Source organism: Galleria mellonella, unplaced genomic scaffold, assembly GCF_026898425.1.
Source record: "Galleria mellonella isolate WM207_F2 unplaced genomic scaffold, CSIRO_AGI_GalMel_v1 utg99, whole genome shotgun sequence".
NCBI lineage: Eukaryota > Metazoa > Arthropoda > Insecta > Lepidoptera > Pyralidae > Galleria > Galleria mellonella.
The window spans coordinates 1,680,375-1,696,923 of record NW_026442184.1 but is presented as its reverse complement, the minus strand read 5'-3'; the positions used below and the strand labels follow the sequence as shown (position 1 = coordinate 1,696,923).

The 16,549-nt window shown below is 34.4% G+C and overlaps 4 protein-coding genes across 4 annotated transcripts in view; all 4 read right to left on the bottom strand.

The window, feature by feature from the left end:
- Nucleotides 1–16,196, bottom strand: part of LOC113521480 (N-acetylneuraminate 9-O-acetyltransferase) — a 33,277-nt gene extending 17,081 nt beyond the window's left edge. The window contains exons 1-3 of the mRNA XM_052902969.1: nt 15,771–16,196; nt 14,835–14,931; nt 13,938–14,041 (exon numbers count right to left, since the gene is read on the bottom strand). Coding sequence (XP_052758929.1) covers nt 13,938–14,041; nt 14,835–14,931; nt 15,771–15,906 — 337 coding nt within the window. The 5' untranslated portion in view covers nt 15,907–16,196. The remainder of the gene's footprint in view (nt 1–13,937; nt 14,042–14,834; nt 14,932–15,770) is intronic.
- LOC113521527 (uncharacterized) lies at nt 4,603–5,117 on the bottom strand. The gene has a single exon (XM_026907073.3). It carries the CDS (start codon nt 5,009–5,011, stop codon nt 4,673–4,675), a length of 339 nt encoding a protein of 112 aa, XP_026762874.2. The 5' UTR covers nt 5,012–5,117; the 3' UTR covers nt 4,603–4,672.
- On the bottom strand, nt 6,777–7,261 carry LOC113521528 (uncharacterized). Its single transcript, XM_026907074.3, has one exon. The coding sequence runs from the start codon at nt 7,177–7,179 to the stop codon at nt 6,841–6,843; it is 339 nt and encodes a 112-aa protein (XP_026762875.2). The 5' UTR covers nt 7,180–7,261; the 3' UTR covers nt 6,777–6,840.
- LOC113521529 (uncharacterized) lies at nt 9,562–10,032 on the bottom strand. Its single transcript, XM_052902972.1, has one exon. It carries the CDS (start codon nt 9,961–9,963, stop codon nt 9,625–9,627), a length of 339 nt encoding a protein of 112 aa, XP_052758932.1. The 5' UTR covers nt 9,964–10,032; the 3' UTR covers nt 9,562–9,624.
- Nucleotides 16,197–16,549: the final 353 nt, after the last annotated feature.

Genomic DNA, 16,549 nt, shown 5'->3' with positions numbered 1-16,549 from the left:
CCCAGGAGTATGAAGAATAATTATACCAAGTTTCATTAAAATCCGTCGAGTAGTTTTTGTTTCTATAACGAACATACAGACAGACAAAAATTTTACTGATTACATTTTTGGCATCAGTATCGATCACTAATCACTGCCTGATAGTTATTTTGGATATATATTTCATGTACAGAATTGACCTCTCTGCAGATTTATTATAAGTATAAATGATAAATATATTTTTTTGGAGACGGTTGAAAATCAGTTCAGAATTGGCGTAGATATCGCGTAACATATAGTACAACAACAATAGCGGCTTCTTCCTTATTAAATCTGTCTAAAATTAGGACATCGAGTGAATGAGATAAAGAGATAATTTGGACAAGGTGATAGATTCATACTCTTTATTACTCAAAAGATTACAATAGTAAACTTATTATAAGAAGAAGTTTATTTAAATTATTATTTTGTTTAAACAAAATTCTATTTTTTATTTTCGTAAAATGTAATGTTCATAGACTTTGTGTATGTATTATATTAATAAAAAGAACACATATTAGTCAAGTATTTACATTTATTTTGAAATTTGTTTTTCATTCATTTTTCTTTTTTTTTTTTGTTATCTTTATTTATTTTTTATTCATTCCTGTATTTTTTTCGTTGCTCCATATAAAATGTCTCTAATATATTTTGCTACTATTTGTAAAAACCTATTAGGGGCTTAGTTTGTAATTTTAGACTTTCTATTTACCCTAGTATAATAGTATTATCTGCGCCCTAGAGTAGCTCTGGTTTTCTTATAAATAAAATTAAATATAATAAATAGATAAAATAAACAAATAAATAAAATAAATAAATCTCCCCTCTTATGGAGAGAAGATGGCAAACTAACCATCCGCAAAAGCATAGTCGGGCGAAATTTAGAGCCCCAGGAAGAGAGACCGGCGTAGTACACGGGCAACAGCTACGTACACGCAATAGTACACGGTCAAGAGCACCGCTCACTGTACCTTTCCCGGGAATGACCTGCCTCAGAATCCCAACTGTCTGAGGTGTTGTTCCAGTTCTTTATTATTATTATTATTGATTTAGTGAAGATTTAGAGTAGTAATATCAGATGCGACCCAGCCGACTAGATCAGCATCTGAATGAAATGCCCAATTATAGGCAAGTTATATTTCTCGCCTATTACTTTTAGAATGCTGTTGGTGCTTGTCCTAACCCTGTGTAGCAATGATGCAATTCTCTTTCTCCTTATAGCGTAGTAATCATCTACGCGAGATTGAGCAAACATGCTGGAGGCGCTACAAAAGCGAGCTAACCCCAACAGCGCTCTAAAACTGTTATTATACTGGATTCGTAGGGTACTGAGTGAGTCGATTGCTTGGGTACCTCTGTCCCATTCGTGTTTCTACCGTGAAGCGGTTGTGTTTGCACGGCTGTTTTGGTTTGAAGGGGATATGGTGTGAATTTACTGGGTACAGAGGAATAACGTCTGGGTCCTCAGGAATGGAAACGTATGGAGGGTATCATGGGCGAAACGGTATACTCTGTTGTGTCCATGGTACTGCTCAAGTCAATGGGCGGCGGTTACCACTTTCCATCAGGTGGGCCGTCAGCTTGTTTGCCATTCTAAGTTGTATAAAAAAAAAGGCTGCTCGTGTAGGATGTTTGGCGATATGTTTTGAAGAGTGTGATTTTTACTTCTTCACTACAACGGGCAAACCTGCGAGCCAACATGTTACATCCAACAGTCAATGTCCTACGCTCCCTTTCGTCATCAGTTTGATCTTTAAGTAATAAATAAAATCCTTAGCAAAAATTCGTAATGAAATCAAAAGAATTGTCTCTTAAGGAAAAACAATTATGTGTGCAATAACAAAAGATATTTTGTAAGGCAACGCTGTCCCTCGATCGTGTGAAGTGAAACAAACATATAAGGAAATCACAAGGTGGCAAACACGATGACTTCATTCGCTTACATACATACTGTAACACCTAAAATAATATTAGGAAATTAAATGAAAATAAATGATTTGATTTGAAAATATCATCTCATCAACCACTAACCGTCCACTGTTGAACATAGGCCTCCCCCTATTGGGATGTTTTAACAGTAGTTGCCACGTTTGGCAAGCGGAGTTGGCAACCGTATATACGAGGTCTGTCCGGAAAGTTCGTATAAAAGTGTTCTGGAATGCGAGAAAGAGGAGTGGGGAGGCCAGGTAAGCGCAGGACCCCTTCCTTATGTCCCTAACAATGCTTCAGTTCTGGTCTGACCGCCGTGCGGTGCGAACTGGCTTGTCACGCCATCTGTGAAGTTACCTCTTAACGAAACCCCGTCGGCATGGAGCCCGCTTCCGTTGAAGAGCAGCGCGTCGTAATCAAGTTTCTCTCGAAACTCGGCAAGAATGGCCGTGAAAAGCAAAGAGTGGAAGACATCCGGGGAACCACGAACAAAAAAATCAAGAAAATCCCGCTCAAATGTCAAGACAATGTTGATTGTTTTTTTCGATGTTCGGGGGATTGTCCATCAAGAATTCGTCCCTCCAGGCCAGACAGTTGATGGAAAATTCTACGTCGATGTGCTCAGACGCCTCAAAGCTCGTGTGGCACGAGTTCGTCCAGAATTGGCGCGAGAGGGGCGTTGGATTCTTCACCACGAAAATGCCCCTGCCCACACCTCTCTTGTTGTCCGTGAGTTTTTGAGTAAAAATTCCATTACGGTGACCGAACACCCCCCCTATTCGCCGGATTTGGCCCCGTGTGACTTCTTCTTGTTCCCAAAAACCAAATTGGTACTTCGGGGGCGGCATTTGGGGGACATAAATGAGATAAAAAAAGCTACGACGGGGCAGCTGAGAAACCTACAACCAGAGGACTTTCAAGGAGCCTTCTCACAGTGGAAACGGCGTTGGCACAAGTGCATTATGTCACAGGGGGAGTACTTTGAAGGGGATAAAATTGATTTACCTGAATAATTGTAAAATAAAATTTTTAAAAAACTTTTATACGTACTTTCCGGACAAACCTCGTATATATATAATGGATGATAACAGAATGGTTACCCTGCCTGCGCTAACGGTATACACTAGCGGGGCACCAGTGAGGGGTGATAGGTGAGGATGAAGCAGGTCAGTTAGTCCATCGTGACGAATCTAACAATAAATCAATCACGACAGTTTCCAGGGGGAACCACGAGGAGATCGATCTGACAGTGGAGTTACTAATCCCCATTACTAACAAACCCTTGTCCCCCCCCCCCAGTGTTTGTATATATTAGTATCTATATAATAGTGCATCCCACCTACCCTTTGTCTTTTTTTGTTTCAATGTCCTCTATCCAATGGTTATCTCGAAGAGATTGCTTAGCGATAAGGTCGTCTTTTGTATCGTTTATCATAAAAATTCACTAATAATATTTTTATTCAAGAAAATTTGTACAAAAGTCGATTGCTTGGGTAAATCTGTCCCATTCGTGTTTCAACCGTGAAGCAGTTGTGTTTGCATGGCTGTGTTTCGGTTTAAAAGGTGGGATATGGCGTGAATTTACTGGGTACAGAGTTGCCATACCTGAGTCCTCAGGAATGGCAACGCATGGGGAGTATCATAGGCGAAACAGTATACTCTGTTATGTCCATGGTACTGCTCATGTCTATAGACGACTGTTACCACTTTCCATCAGGTGGGCCGTCAGCTTGTTTGCCATTCTAAGTAGTATAAAAAAAAGTAAAATTTTTACAATTGTATTCATTGTTTTTAAATGGAGCAATAAAGTGTGAATAAATAAATAATCTAGGATTTTTTTTTTACAACACAGGGGGCAAACGAGCATGCGGCTCACCTGATGGTAAGTGAATTATAAATGCTGTGCACTTAGATACAATCTAGAAATAATAACGTATCTGCATAACTTCTCAATTAATCGACTCCCAGATATCAGCGTCATTAAATTCTTATTAACGAATACTAGTCAAACCTATATGTAGTTAATGACAATAGTTATATAAAACTAATTAATACACTTCACTTTGTCTATATTGTGGTCCGTTAATATGTTTGTTCGTTATATTCTATGTTATATACTGTTAGAAGTAATTGCATTCAGTTTCATAGTAGGTACTTACATATTATTTTTTTTAATGGGTGACAATGTTATGGCAACCCCGCCTGCGTCGGTGCCAAATTTAATAAAAAAAAAAGTACTCTAAATATTTATTAGGCATCATTTCGTTTGTCGTTACCAAAATATTAACTGGGCGATTAGAGTCGTCAAGTAAACTTTGTCGGGAAAAATTATGTGTGGGCGCATAAAATGTTCGAGTGGGACATGGCACAAAAAAGGTTGGGAAACAATGACCCTTTTTATTTTATTTTTTTTATCTAGAAAGGACATACTTACAGATTAGTCACATAGAAATTACAAAATAATTTAGTTTTTAATCATGCCACCATTGAGGTCGGGTTCTTTTTTTTTTGTTGTGAAACACAATTTTAAATAGGGCAATATTTTAAATTATTAATAATTTAATCTTAGAACACACAAGCTACGAAAGCAAAACGTCCAATATCTGAGAATATTAAAACTTCTAAATATAAACACATAAAAAAAAAACAAAAAAAAAAACATTGAATTAATTTAATCACCAACATAACATTTCGAATACACAATATCCTTCGATAAAACAGTAATTCACGCATATATTTCTATGAGGAACTTGAATCCAGATCCCCTCTGACTCTTCAGCTTTATATTGACGAAATTAGAGCCTAGACCACCACGATTGATGGACGGCTCCGCTAAACCGTTCTCTAGATCCTTGATCGCGATCCCTTTGATCCTCTGATCTCCTAGTGGATACTCGAAGTACACCTCTTCCTCTCTTTTGAGTAATGGTATCCCGGTGGCTTCTACTGTCTTCTCATACACTTTATTTATAACCCCTTGTTGGTACACTTGACCTACGAACACACTCTTTGCGTGCGCCACGGTCAAGAAAGCACATAATAATATTACTGTTTTTAGATACATTTTGCGATGTATAGTTGTAACCAGTTATAGATGCCAAGTGACTGAGTGTAGACCGGTATGTGCTATAGGTATGTATTCAGTACTAGGTGTGAGTAATCGTGTAGGACAAAGACGAGGTTATGTCAGAGAGAGAGGTCAAAGATCAGGTAAACACGGGCGCGGACAATATTATTTACCGCTTATTTTGTAGTGTTTGTATTGAGAGGCCGTTCTTAGAAAATTGTACTAATACATAAATATAGTACTGATACATAATAAATGTAATAATACAACGTACTTCTGTCTGATTATATGTTCACCTATAATATAGATATTAGGTTATACCAATATATATATATATATATATATATATATATATATATATATATATATATATATATATATAACTTAGCTGTCAAATGTATTGTAAAATCTTTTTGTTTGAGCTTTGAAGGCATGGTCTTGGTCTGCGCCATTCTGGGTATCATTCGGGAGGAAATTCCAAAGTCTAGCAGCTTGCACAGTAAAAATTTTGGTTTAGGCGTGGTTTTTATTGATAAATGAAATAAAATAAAACTATATTTATAATGTACATAATGGGATGGGATTAATGACAATAAGTAGCTTGCACATTCAGCCAGTTTGATGTGCAACATTTTTATACATGACTCATAATATTCTATCTATTGTTTAGTTCTTCATTCTATTTATTTCTCAATTAACTTCAGTTCGCTTGTTTTATGTATTTTTTTTATGATATCTACGAAATCTTCTCCAATTCTGAATGCATTTTGATTTATTTTCAGCAGTAAACGATTAATGGTTGATTAAAATTAAAAAGTGCCATCTCAGAATCGACCCCAATACACTCATATCTCGTCATAGTCGTAGAATACTGACGGATCTGACAAAGATTACATATAAAGATCCGTCAGTATTCTACGACTATGACGATATATTAGTTTAAAGAGATGAGTACAATATGAGTAAGTACTTAAGTACCTATTATATTCCTTTTAACTGAGAAATGCGAAACACAAAGATAGGGGGCTATCAATTAAGTTGACACGGGTCAGAGATAACAGTACGAGGAATCCCAAGATGTAATGTTTAAAACTGTACTATTTAAAATTAATTGGAATTGTTTGTCAAGCGATTTAGATCAGATGTTTCAATTTATTACATTTCTGCATTCATTTACCAGAGGAACACTTTGCACAAAAGTCGATTGCTTGGGTACCTCTGTCTCATTCGTGTTTTAACCGTGAAGCAGTTGTGTTTGCATGGCAGTGTTTCGCTTCGAAGGGTGGGATATTGCAGTGAATTTACAGGATACAGAGGAATAATATCTGAGTCTTCAGTAATAGTAACGCATGGGCATCATAACTGAGACAGTATACTTTGTTACATCCATGATATTGCTCATGTCTATAGACGTCAGTTATCACTTTCCATCAGGTGGGCCGTCAGCTTGTTTGCCATTCTAAGTTGTATAAAAAAACTGATACATTGGGACCGATTCTGAAACAAATTTACCTCACCTAATATTTTTATTCGATAATTTCGCTAAATTACTATCTTATAGGCCATCACAAATTGATATTATAACAATTTTGACTTAAAACCTATTAATAAATTAGTTAATATTAGTTCTTATAATTAAGATTTCGTTGTGATAAAGTGAAGTTTAAATTTCAGAAGTTACTTTAGGGAAGTGTCGTCTCAGAATGGAACCCCCATTGTTTACACTTGGTGGAATTTGGAATTATTATTAAAAGATTCATAATTACTTGTGATACTTTAATTTAAAAATACTAACAGCCACAACAATTCACTCATGTCCACTAGGATCACGCGTATATCTCTATGAGGAACCTGAACCCTGAGCCCCTCTCACTCTTCAGTTTGATGTTGACGAAATTGAAGCCAAGCCCGCCACGGTTTATAGACGGCTCTGCCAGACCGTTGTCTAGATCCTTTATAGCGATACCTTTAATCCTCTGATCTCCCAGGGGATACTCGAAGTACACTTCTTCGACCCTCTTAATCAACGGTATGCCAGTCGTCTCCACTGTTTTCTCGTAAACTTTATTTATACCTCCCTGGCTATAAACATGGCCGACCATAACACTCTTCGCGTGTGCGACACACAAAAAGGCGGTAAATACGTATAAAATTTTAAGAAACATCACGACTTGTTTATTTCGATGTTAATTATAAACTGAACTAACGAGGGACAAGATGCGAGTGGGTCAGTAATGAGGTCATATTTGGTAAGCAGTTTGTGACGTATTAGGCTGAATGTACACGTTATCCTTGTGACGACAAAATTATCACAAACGTTTAAATAATATGACGGTCAATATGTAAAATATAACGTGATTTGCATATACCCAAACATTGTACGTAAAAATTATTAAACTTAATCTATCACGTGATTAAGAGAAGCATTAAATTTTACTAGACAAAGACAAACAATTTTCAATATTTTTGACCGGTTATTTTTGTGCTCTTCCTAACTTAATCCTCAATCATCATCATCTTCATTTCAGCCATTATTCGTCCAGTCTTAATCATGCAATAATATAATACACTAGTGGAAAAAATTAAGGGATCAGAAAAAAATGCCAAATTTTTTGAGGTTTTTTCAAGTAGCTGTATTTCCTTTAAAAATGGTCGTATTGGAATTTTAAAAAAAGGATTTTAAAGCTCAAAGTTTCTAGTTTTGAGATCTTATGATGAAAACATTTTTTAAGCAACGTGTTCTGCTCAATCGTAATGAATACTGAAACGACAAATTATTCAAAATTTTTTTGGTTCTTTTTTCGGTCTACGAACTTGAAAAAAATTTTTCTAACTTAACCACTATATAGATCGGATAGTATGTTCATTCAACTTAAATTTTTTGCAAATTTCGTTACGACTACTTCTCGCTGAGATATTGAATTTTAAATGAAAAAGGATCTTTTTGTCTTTAACCATCAATATATCAGCAACCGCCGCTCATCACATAAGGAAATTAAAGAGGGTTCTGAAATCTTGAATAAATTTTCGACAAAAATCAGCGATGGTTTTTCGAAGAAAAACATTTTTTTATTCTTTACATTAATTTGAAAAATCAAGAAAAAAAGGGCTTTTAGTGACTTTTGGGATAATCAGGCGCTAAGATGGAAATATCGAGAAAACCAGTAGTTGAGTGTGCCTTTTACAGTTCAATAAACCCACAAAAACCCCACAAAGTTTCGATTCAATCCATCGAGCCGTTTTATTGTTTAATTCGATCGAATTTTTAAAAAAGTTAAAGGATCATGATTTTGACTTTAAATGATCATAATCTTTAGCAAAATGCAAACAAATGTTTTTCAGTTTTTTTATACATTTTTATTGACAAGTTCTTAGCATTATAAGGTAAGAACTGTATACACCAAGCTTTATATTATTTACTTCTCATATCACAAGGGTCACAATTTATAGCGAATAATCTAGTCAACCAATTTATAATAAGTAATTACATTTAAAAATGAACTTTAACACCTTGATTTAGAGTCAAGTTTCACTGAGATTATAAATTATACATAACTACAGTAAACTGTATTATTTTTACTTTTTTTTTTATAGGATTTTTTTAATAGTAATTTTATTGTACAATCGATCTCATGTCAATTTAGTTCATCTTTCAGAATGGAAATTATAGACGAATTTAAATAGTCTTAATTTTTTTTATATACCACTGAGGTGGCAATCAAGCATACGACCCACCTGATGATAAGTTACTGCAGCCTATATTACCGATCCCTATATTAATCGTATGAATGCAAGACTACGAAATAAATATAGCAGCAATTTGTGAAAAATAATATAACTTTAGAAATTTTTAAACTTTGAATTTATAAAAAATTATAAATTTTATATTATCTTTTATACAATCAGAGACAACATTTTATTGCCTTCCACTTTCTATGAAATTAAGCATTTTTTTAGTATTCCTGATAAAACTGAAATTATTTCGTTCAAGGTAAAATCTTTTATATAAAAAGTTTTTTTTTTTAATCTGTCATTTATTATCAATGAAAAGTAAACGTCATGTTGTAATTTAACACATTATAAGCAGGGCGACCACTAGTACCCGTTTTGTGGATTGCCGTCCCTCAGCGGGGCGGGTATTTTTACCCGTTTTGTAGACTGCCGTTTATCAGCGGAGCGGGTATTTGTACTTGTTTTGTGGATTGCCGTCTATCAGCGGGGCGGATATTTGTACCCGTTTTGTAGACTGCCGTCTATCAGCGGAGCGGGTATTTGTACCCGTTTTGTGGATTGCCGTCTATCAACGGGGCGGGTATTTGTACCCGTTTTGTACACTGCCATCTATCAACGGAGCTGGTATTTGTATTGATATTATAACAATTTTGACTTAAAATATATTAGTAAATTAGTTCATATTGGTCCTTACAATCAAGATTTCGTTGTAATAAATTGAAATTTTAATTTTAGAAGTAAGTTTAGAGAAGTATTACTTCAGAATGGAGCTCATTGTTTACACTTGGTGGAATTTAGAATTATTAAAAGATTAATTACTTGTGATACTTTAATTTAAAAATACAAACATCCACAACAATTCATCGCGTCCGCTAGGATCACGCGTATACCTCTATGCGGAACCTGAGCCCTAAGCCCCTCTCACTCTTCAATGTGATGTTGACGAAGTTAAACCCAAGGCCGCCAGAGTTTATAGACGACTCTGCCAGACCGTTGTCCAGGTCCATTACAGCGACACCTTTAATCATTTGATCATCCAGCGGATACTCAAAGTACACTTCTTCGGTCTTCTTAATCAACGGTATGCCACTTGTCTCCACTGTTTTCTCGTAAACCTTATGTATACTTCCTTGCTTATAAACATGGCCGACTATAACACTCTTCGCGTGTGCGACACACAAAAAGACGGTAAATACGTACAAAATTTTAAGAAACATCTCGACGTGTTTGTGTCAATGTTAATTATAAACTGAACTAACGAGGGACAAAATGCGAGTGGGTCAGTAATGAGGTCGTATTTTGTAAGCAGTGGTGACGTATTAGGCTGAATGTACATGTTATCCTTGTGACGAGAAAATTATTTATTTATTTATTTATTTATTTTAAAAATAATTATAACATTATAACAGCAAAAGCCAAATCAATGTTGTAAATAACAATAATAATTATAAACGATCAAATAATATAATAATATGTAAAATATAACGTGATTTGCATATACCTAAACATTATACGTAAAAATAATTAAACCTAACCTATCACGTGATTAACAGAAGTCATAACTTTAGCTAGACGAAGACAAACAATTGAATTTTGAATATTTTTGACCGATTGTTTTTGTGCTAACTAAAACCAAAACTTTAATCGTGTAATAATATAATATAAAAGGTAGACTGGAAAAGATCGCTCTCAGTTTCTCTCTCTTTTTGTTATTAATGTAATATACGGGTGATTCTCTGTAAACTCGTAATCGGCTGTCCCGACTGTTTTTTTCAAAAAGTAATATAATTACTTTCATAAAAATCATTTCTAATGAAACTTTAACCCCAAAAATTTACGGGCCCATTGTTTTTAGAACCATAACTATTTTAATTTTTTTTCTAGAAGTGATTGAAGCTCTAAAAATACAGTCCCCTAGCTGTCCCCATCACTATATTCCTGCCTAGAAACGAGATTTATGAAGAAGTTATTGAAACTACATACATTTGGCAGTTAATATAATAAGATAAAATATAAAATTAATATTATTTTCGTAAAACAAGGTCTCATTACGAATTCTATTATATTAGTAAACACTTGTAAACTTTGTCCCTAGAATTTCTATACAGTCCCCTGCCAAAAATTTAAATCCATATTTAAAAAAAACTGTAATATTTACAAAAGTTTTTTAGAGAGAAACGAAACGCAATTATTGTTAAATTGGCAACCTTGCCGAAAGTGGCAACGAGACACCATTTTGTTTAGCGTCAGAACTTCATTTGTAAGGTAAATACGCGTCTGGTCCGCTACCACACACAGTCCTCTGGTAAGTAATATTATTTATATGTTAATTACTTTAATAATCGCTATATAGTTTATTGTTTTATTATTTATGTCTAAATTGATAGGCAGGTTCTTAAAAAACTATTTTACATCAGTTTTGTAAATATTGTGAAATCTGACCTAAATACACAGTCCCCTGGCAACAGTCCTCAGCCTGAAAATGCAGCAGGGGACTGTTTTAAACAACAGGGGACTGTGTATTTTGCATATTGGTTATTGTTTTTATATATTATTGGTGTAAATTTATCCGCTAAGTATCATTGCTTTGCATTATTTTTCTTTATAAACTTATATTAAGTTATACAGGTCGATCAAACATACATGATATTGTTCCTAAAAAGAAAAAAAATTCCCCAGGGGAAACTACTAAAAAAAAGAGAGAAGCAGAGCGACTACGATACAAAAGAAGAAAAAATAATTTGAAAAGAGATAACAAATAAGAGAAAAGGAGAAGTTGAAGTACCAAAAGAAGAAAGAAAAAGGTTTGTGAAAATTAGTAATGGTTATCTCGTGAGTACAGAGCTGCCTTAAAGAAGTGGAATGAATATTGTATTGTATACCGAGCTAAAAAACTAAGACTGAAAAGTGTCACTAATAAGTTTGTACGAGAAAATACACCGTTATCAGATCCAGAAGCAGATACTTTATCTACAAGACCCTTCACTCTAGTTCCAGTTCAAATATCTCCAGCTCCAAGCCCAGCAGTTTCCAGTCAAAGAAGAAAAGAAGTCTTAATACAACAAAGAAGTTTAACAGAGAAATAAATAAATGAATCACACGTTTAGAAAAAAAAAACTTGTGAAGTACAACTTACAACTTTATAACTAGAAATACTATGAAGAAACAGAAGAGGTATCTTCTTGATACAGTTTTTAATCTTTATAAAAAGTTTATTACTGGGCACATAAAAATTTGCTACCAAAAATTTTGCCGACTCCGTCCATTTTGGGTTGTGAAGCCAAACGCTTAAAACCACGATACATGTCTTTGCATTGTTCATAGTAACATAGACATGAAGCTCAGCGCACTTCATACTAATAACATATTGACTTACAACAATCACCAAAAGTTGGTGAAAGATCTATGTTGCGACCGATATAATGTTAATTGTTTGGCGAGATCATGTCATACTCGCATTGATAAAAACCCGAAATATAAACAAATTGATGACAGAAAGGATATAAAATGTGGATTTCTGAAATTCAAGATTTTAAGACTAAATGGAACCGACTGGTGACTAAATATTTGAAAAAAAAAACATTTGGATGTTCAAGACAGCTCATAACACATTTACAGACAGATTTACACAAATTTTTGATCACCAGAGAAATATTGTTCACCAATATAAAACAATGAATAATTTAAAGTCAAATCTACAAGATGATGAAGTTCTGATCCACGTAGATTTTAGCGAGAATTATAGCACTAAATACGTAAAAAATACAGAACTTTCATTTCGATAGATCTCGAGCATTATTGAGCCTGCATACCTTAGTAGTTTACCTATGAAATTCCATTCATTCTTTTTGCACAGTCTCCGAGAACATAGCCCATTCATCTGCTGCTCTTTGGACACATCTACGACCAATTTTCAATATTCTTCCATGTGGCATCGAACGAGGGTATTTCTTGAGCGATGGCTCTGTAACAGTCCCCTGATACCTCATACAGTCCCCTGTCATGAATTTTTGAAAAATCGTTAATAACTCGGAAAATACGTATAAATTCAGTGGGCCGCCTTATCTAACTAAAATAATAGTTAATTTTCTTCCAAATACGACACGGTTTTTTGGCAAATGGCAAAAATAATTGTCAGGACAGCATTTGTATAGGACCTGTACGAGCTTACAGAGAAATACCCATACAATAGATATATACCTACTGCATATACATTAATATTCAAAACTCGATTTAAACGACAATAATTATATATACATATTGGTAAGAACTGTATACACCAAGCTTTATATTATTTACTTCTCATATCACAAGGGTCACAAGTATAGTGAATAATCTAGTCAGTCAATTTATAATAAGTAATTACATTTAAAACTGAACTTCAACACCTTGATTTAGATGTCTATGTGACAATGACAATCAGGTTTCACTGAGATTATAAATTATACATAACTACAGTAAACAGTGATATTTTTACATTCATACATACAATTATTTTCAACGAATGTAAATGTCATGTTGTAATTTAAATTTAACACTATATAAGCGGGGCGGGTATTAGTACCCGTTTTGTGGACTGTCGTCTATCAGCAAAGCGGGTATTTGTACCCGTTTTGTGGACTGCCGTCTACAAGCGAGACGGGTATTAGTACCCGTTTTGTAGACAGCCGTCTATCAACGGGTCGGGTATTTGTACCCGTTTTGTGGACTGCCATCTACAAGCGAGACGGGTATTAGTACCCGTTTTGTAGACAGCCGTCTATCAACGGGTCGGGTATTTGTACCCTTTTGAAAAATACATTTTAATGCTTTTAAGCAAGGCACAGTACTAGTACTCGTTGGTTGATTTATGAATTATAAGTAGATGTTTTTTAAATGCTATAATTCATTAAAATATTAGTGCTTAGTTTTAGTGAATACGTTTAAAAAAACGATAAAACATTTGTTACATTGTTTCCCTTAGTCTACAGTGTAAATATATTTTTTAGTTTGAATAATAAAAACAACAGATTATAGTAGGTCATGTTACAAAATTTTATTGAAATCCTATCATTACTTTTAAAGATTATGCTAATTTTCAAACGCAAATTTTTCGCTTACTCCGTAAATTTCACACGCTACGCAGTATCGTCAGGGCTAATAGACAGCCCGCTTAAAATGTGTAATATGGAATAGACAAACATATACTCACCTATAAAGTATTCATACAGCTGCTCGAGTCTGGAGTCTCCTATGAACGCGAAACTGTTGTACTTGCCCCAAAACGCAAGGTAACGCAAGCACCGGCGCGCGTCACTGTAACAATACATATTCTATGGTAAATGTCATACTGCTGAATTAAACAAAATATGGCATTTTATTGTACCCTAACAACTATTTCATCCTAGTTTCAACATGGTATCTTTTGAATTTTTATTTAGGATTTAGCATTCAAGCTACATTCTGTCAATGTCCTACCTTTCAATTTTATCATCTTGTGAGAACAGTCACAAAATTGTACTATTTTTTTATTCAAATTTTTGTTGAGGCTTCAATACACTTGAGTGAGGGGAAAGGGATTGTTAGTTATGGAGACTGAGAATCCCATTGCTAGCAATATACCCAATCAGGTCGACCTCCTCGTGATTCTCCCTGGAAACTATCATGGTTAATTCCTGATGAATTCATCATGATGGCTAACTGGCCTGTTTTCATTCTCATCTATCACTCTTCACACCGCCAGCGTATCCCATTGTGCAGGCGGGGTTACAATACCATTTTCACCCATCAAAAAAAAATACACTTGGGTGACTATGCCACCCTCATAAGGAATATTATACTAATATTATGAATGTAAAGTGAGTTTATTCATTTGTTTACTTCTTAGTACCTTAAAATAACAACACAAACAGGTCATATAACATAACAGAGCGATGGACAGAACCATCCATCTTAAAACATCGCCAAAGACTAACTGCAGTTGCCAACCCGCCTGACAAGTGTGGCAACTACTGGCAAAATCCCCAATAGGGGTAAACCTATGTTCAGCAGTGAACAGTTAATGGCTGAAATGATGATGATTTATTACTGTGTTTTTATAGTAACTTACGTTTTAGAATATTTGTGCAGCATACAGCCATAGGGCTGCCACTCATGGTCACCCTTGTACCGACCAGAGGACAGCAGCCATGTGCATGAATCTGGACCTATAACCATATATTTTATTTATTTATTTATATATAACTTAATGATACATAAATTTTATATATAGATAAACAAAAACATTTGCCTTTAATAGGTTTGTACCATAAAGAATCCTCAATGTTGGGTAAGGGCCTCCCCCATTTTATTCCATTTTCATTTATTGATGGTTAGTCTGTTCCAGATCTTTCCAGCACTCTCTTTTACATAATATAAATTAAAATAATCGAAAAATTAATATAATTTATATGATGCTAGTGAATGTTGATAGTTTGGGAGTTTAGACATTTTTTTTTATGACCACACAGCAAACCGATGTAGAATACTGGATATATTATACATAGAAATAATTCTCTCCTAACAGGAAGAAATCAGATAGCTCAGTCTATACTGAGCCTATGCTTTAATTTAGTTTTCTTCCCCTTGCACTGGTTCATTGTGCTTTGGTGGCTTATTCACCTTGTATTAGGATCTACTCTATAAATATATATGGTAATGGGGGGGAAGGGATTGTTAGTAATGGAGAATTTAGTCCACATTGCTATCAATATACCCTATCAGATCGACCTCCATGCAGTTCCCCCTGGAAACTATTGTGACCAATTTATCATTGAATTCGTCACGATGGGCTAACTGACCTGCCTTTTCATCCTCACCTATCACCTCTCACTGGTACACCGCTAGTGTATACCGATAGCGCTAGCGGGGTAACCATGCCATTTTCTCGAATAATACATGATAATGTTCTGAATTCAACAATTGAGACAAAAAAATTAAAGTGCTCTAAAAATCTACAAGCTAACTGGTACCACCATAGAATATAGTACTCAAAAACAAGCCTCACCGTATCTGAGATGAAGTATTCCATGATAACCAATAAATCCAATTACAAGAAAAAATGCTAGCAATTTTGCGTTCTCTACATTTAGCTGTTCTATAAACCATTCTGCTGATGACTTTTTGCAATACGATACCATCATGAGATTATATGAACCATATATTATGCTTAAGATTATACTGTATTTATTTATTTTCGTTTGCACATATTAAAACGAGTATAGGTTATATCATTCTATGCAAAATCAAAACAACCGCTGATTTTATCGCGAAAAACTTAGCAAATATTAGTTTAGGATTTTCCTGTCAATGTAAAAAGTTTCTACTTATTTTATAATAAAGGTATTAGCAACATACAAGTTGAAGAGATTCCAAATTATATGAAAATTGAAATCTTTACAATCAAACACAAATCCGATCGAACGTCAGTCGATTCGACAACAAACAAAACAAAATATGTATTGCTATGGTTTATTAATCTTTGGGTTTATTTTATCTGCACCACAGATCTGAACAGTATTTTTAGTCTTCTCTATAATAAAAGATTTCCTTGTTCTTAGTCTATAATTCTATCACAGATAATAATAAAAAAAACGTATAGAACCACAGACTAAAAACTTTTGTTCTGTATTCGTAGACTGTCTCTATCTAACAACAAGGAATTACATAAAAGGAATGATTCAACAAAAACTGTAAATCATATAATGGTCTCTTTTCTTCTTATGCAAATGTAATTAGTAAAAAGAGAACGAAAGACATACCATCAGTTGCTATTTTTCCTAATTC

Coding starts and splice junctions, on each gene's coding strand:
- LOC113521527 (XM_026907073.3), bottom strand. CDS start 5,011: ATGTATCTAAAAACAGTAATATTATTATGTGCTTTCTTGACCGTGGCG.
- LOC113521529 (XM_052902972.1), bottom strand. CDS start 9,963: ATGTTTCTTAAAATTTTGTACGTATTTACCGTCTTTTTGTGTGTCGCA.
- LOC113521528 (XM_026907074.3), bottom strand. CDS start 7,179: ATGTTTCTTAAAATTTTATACGTATTTACCGCCTTTTTGTGTGTCGCA.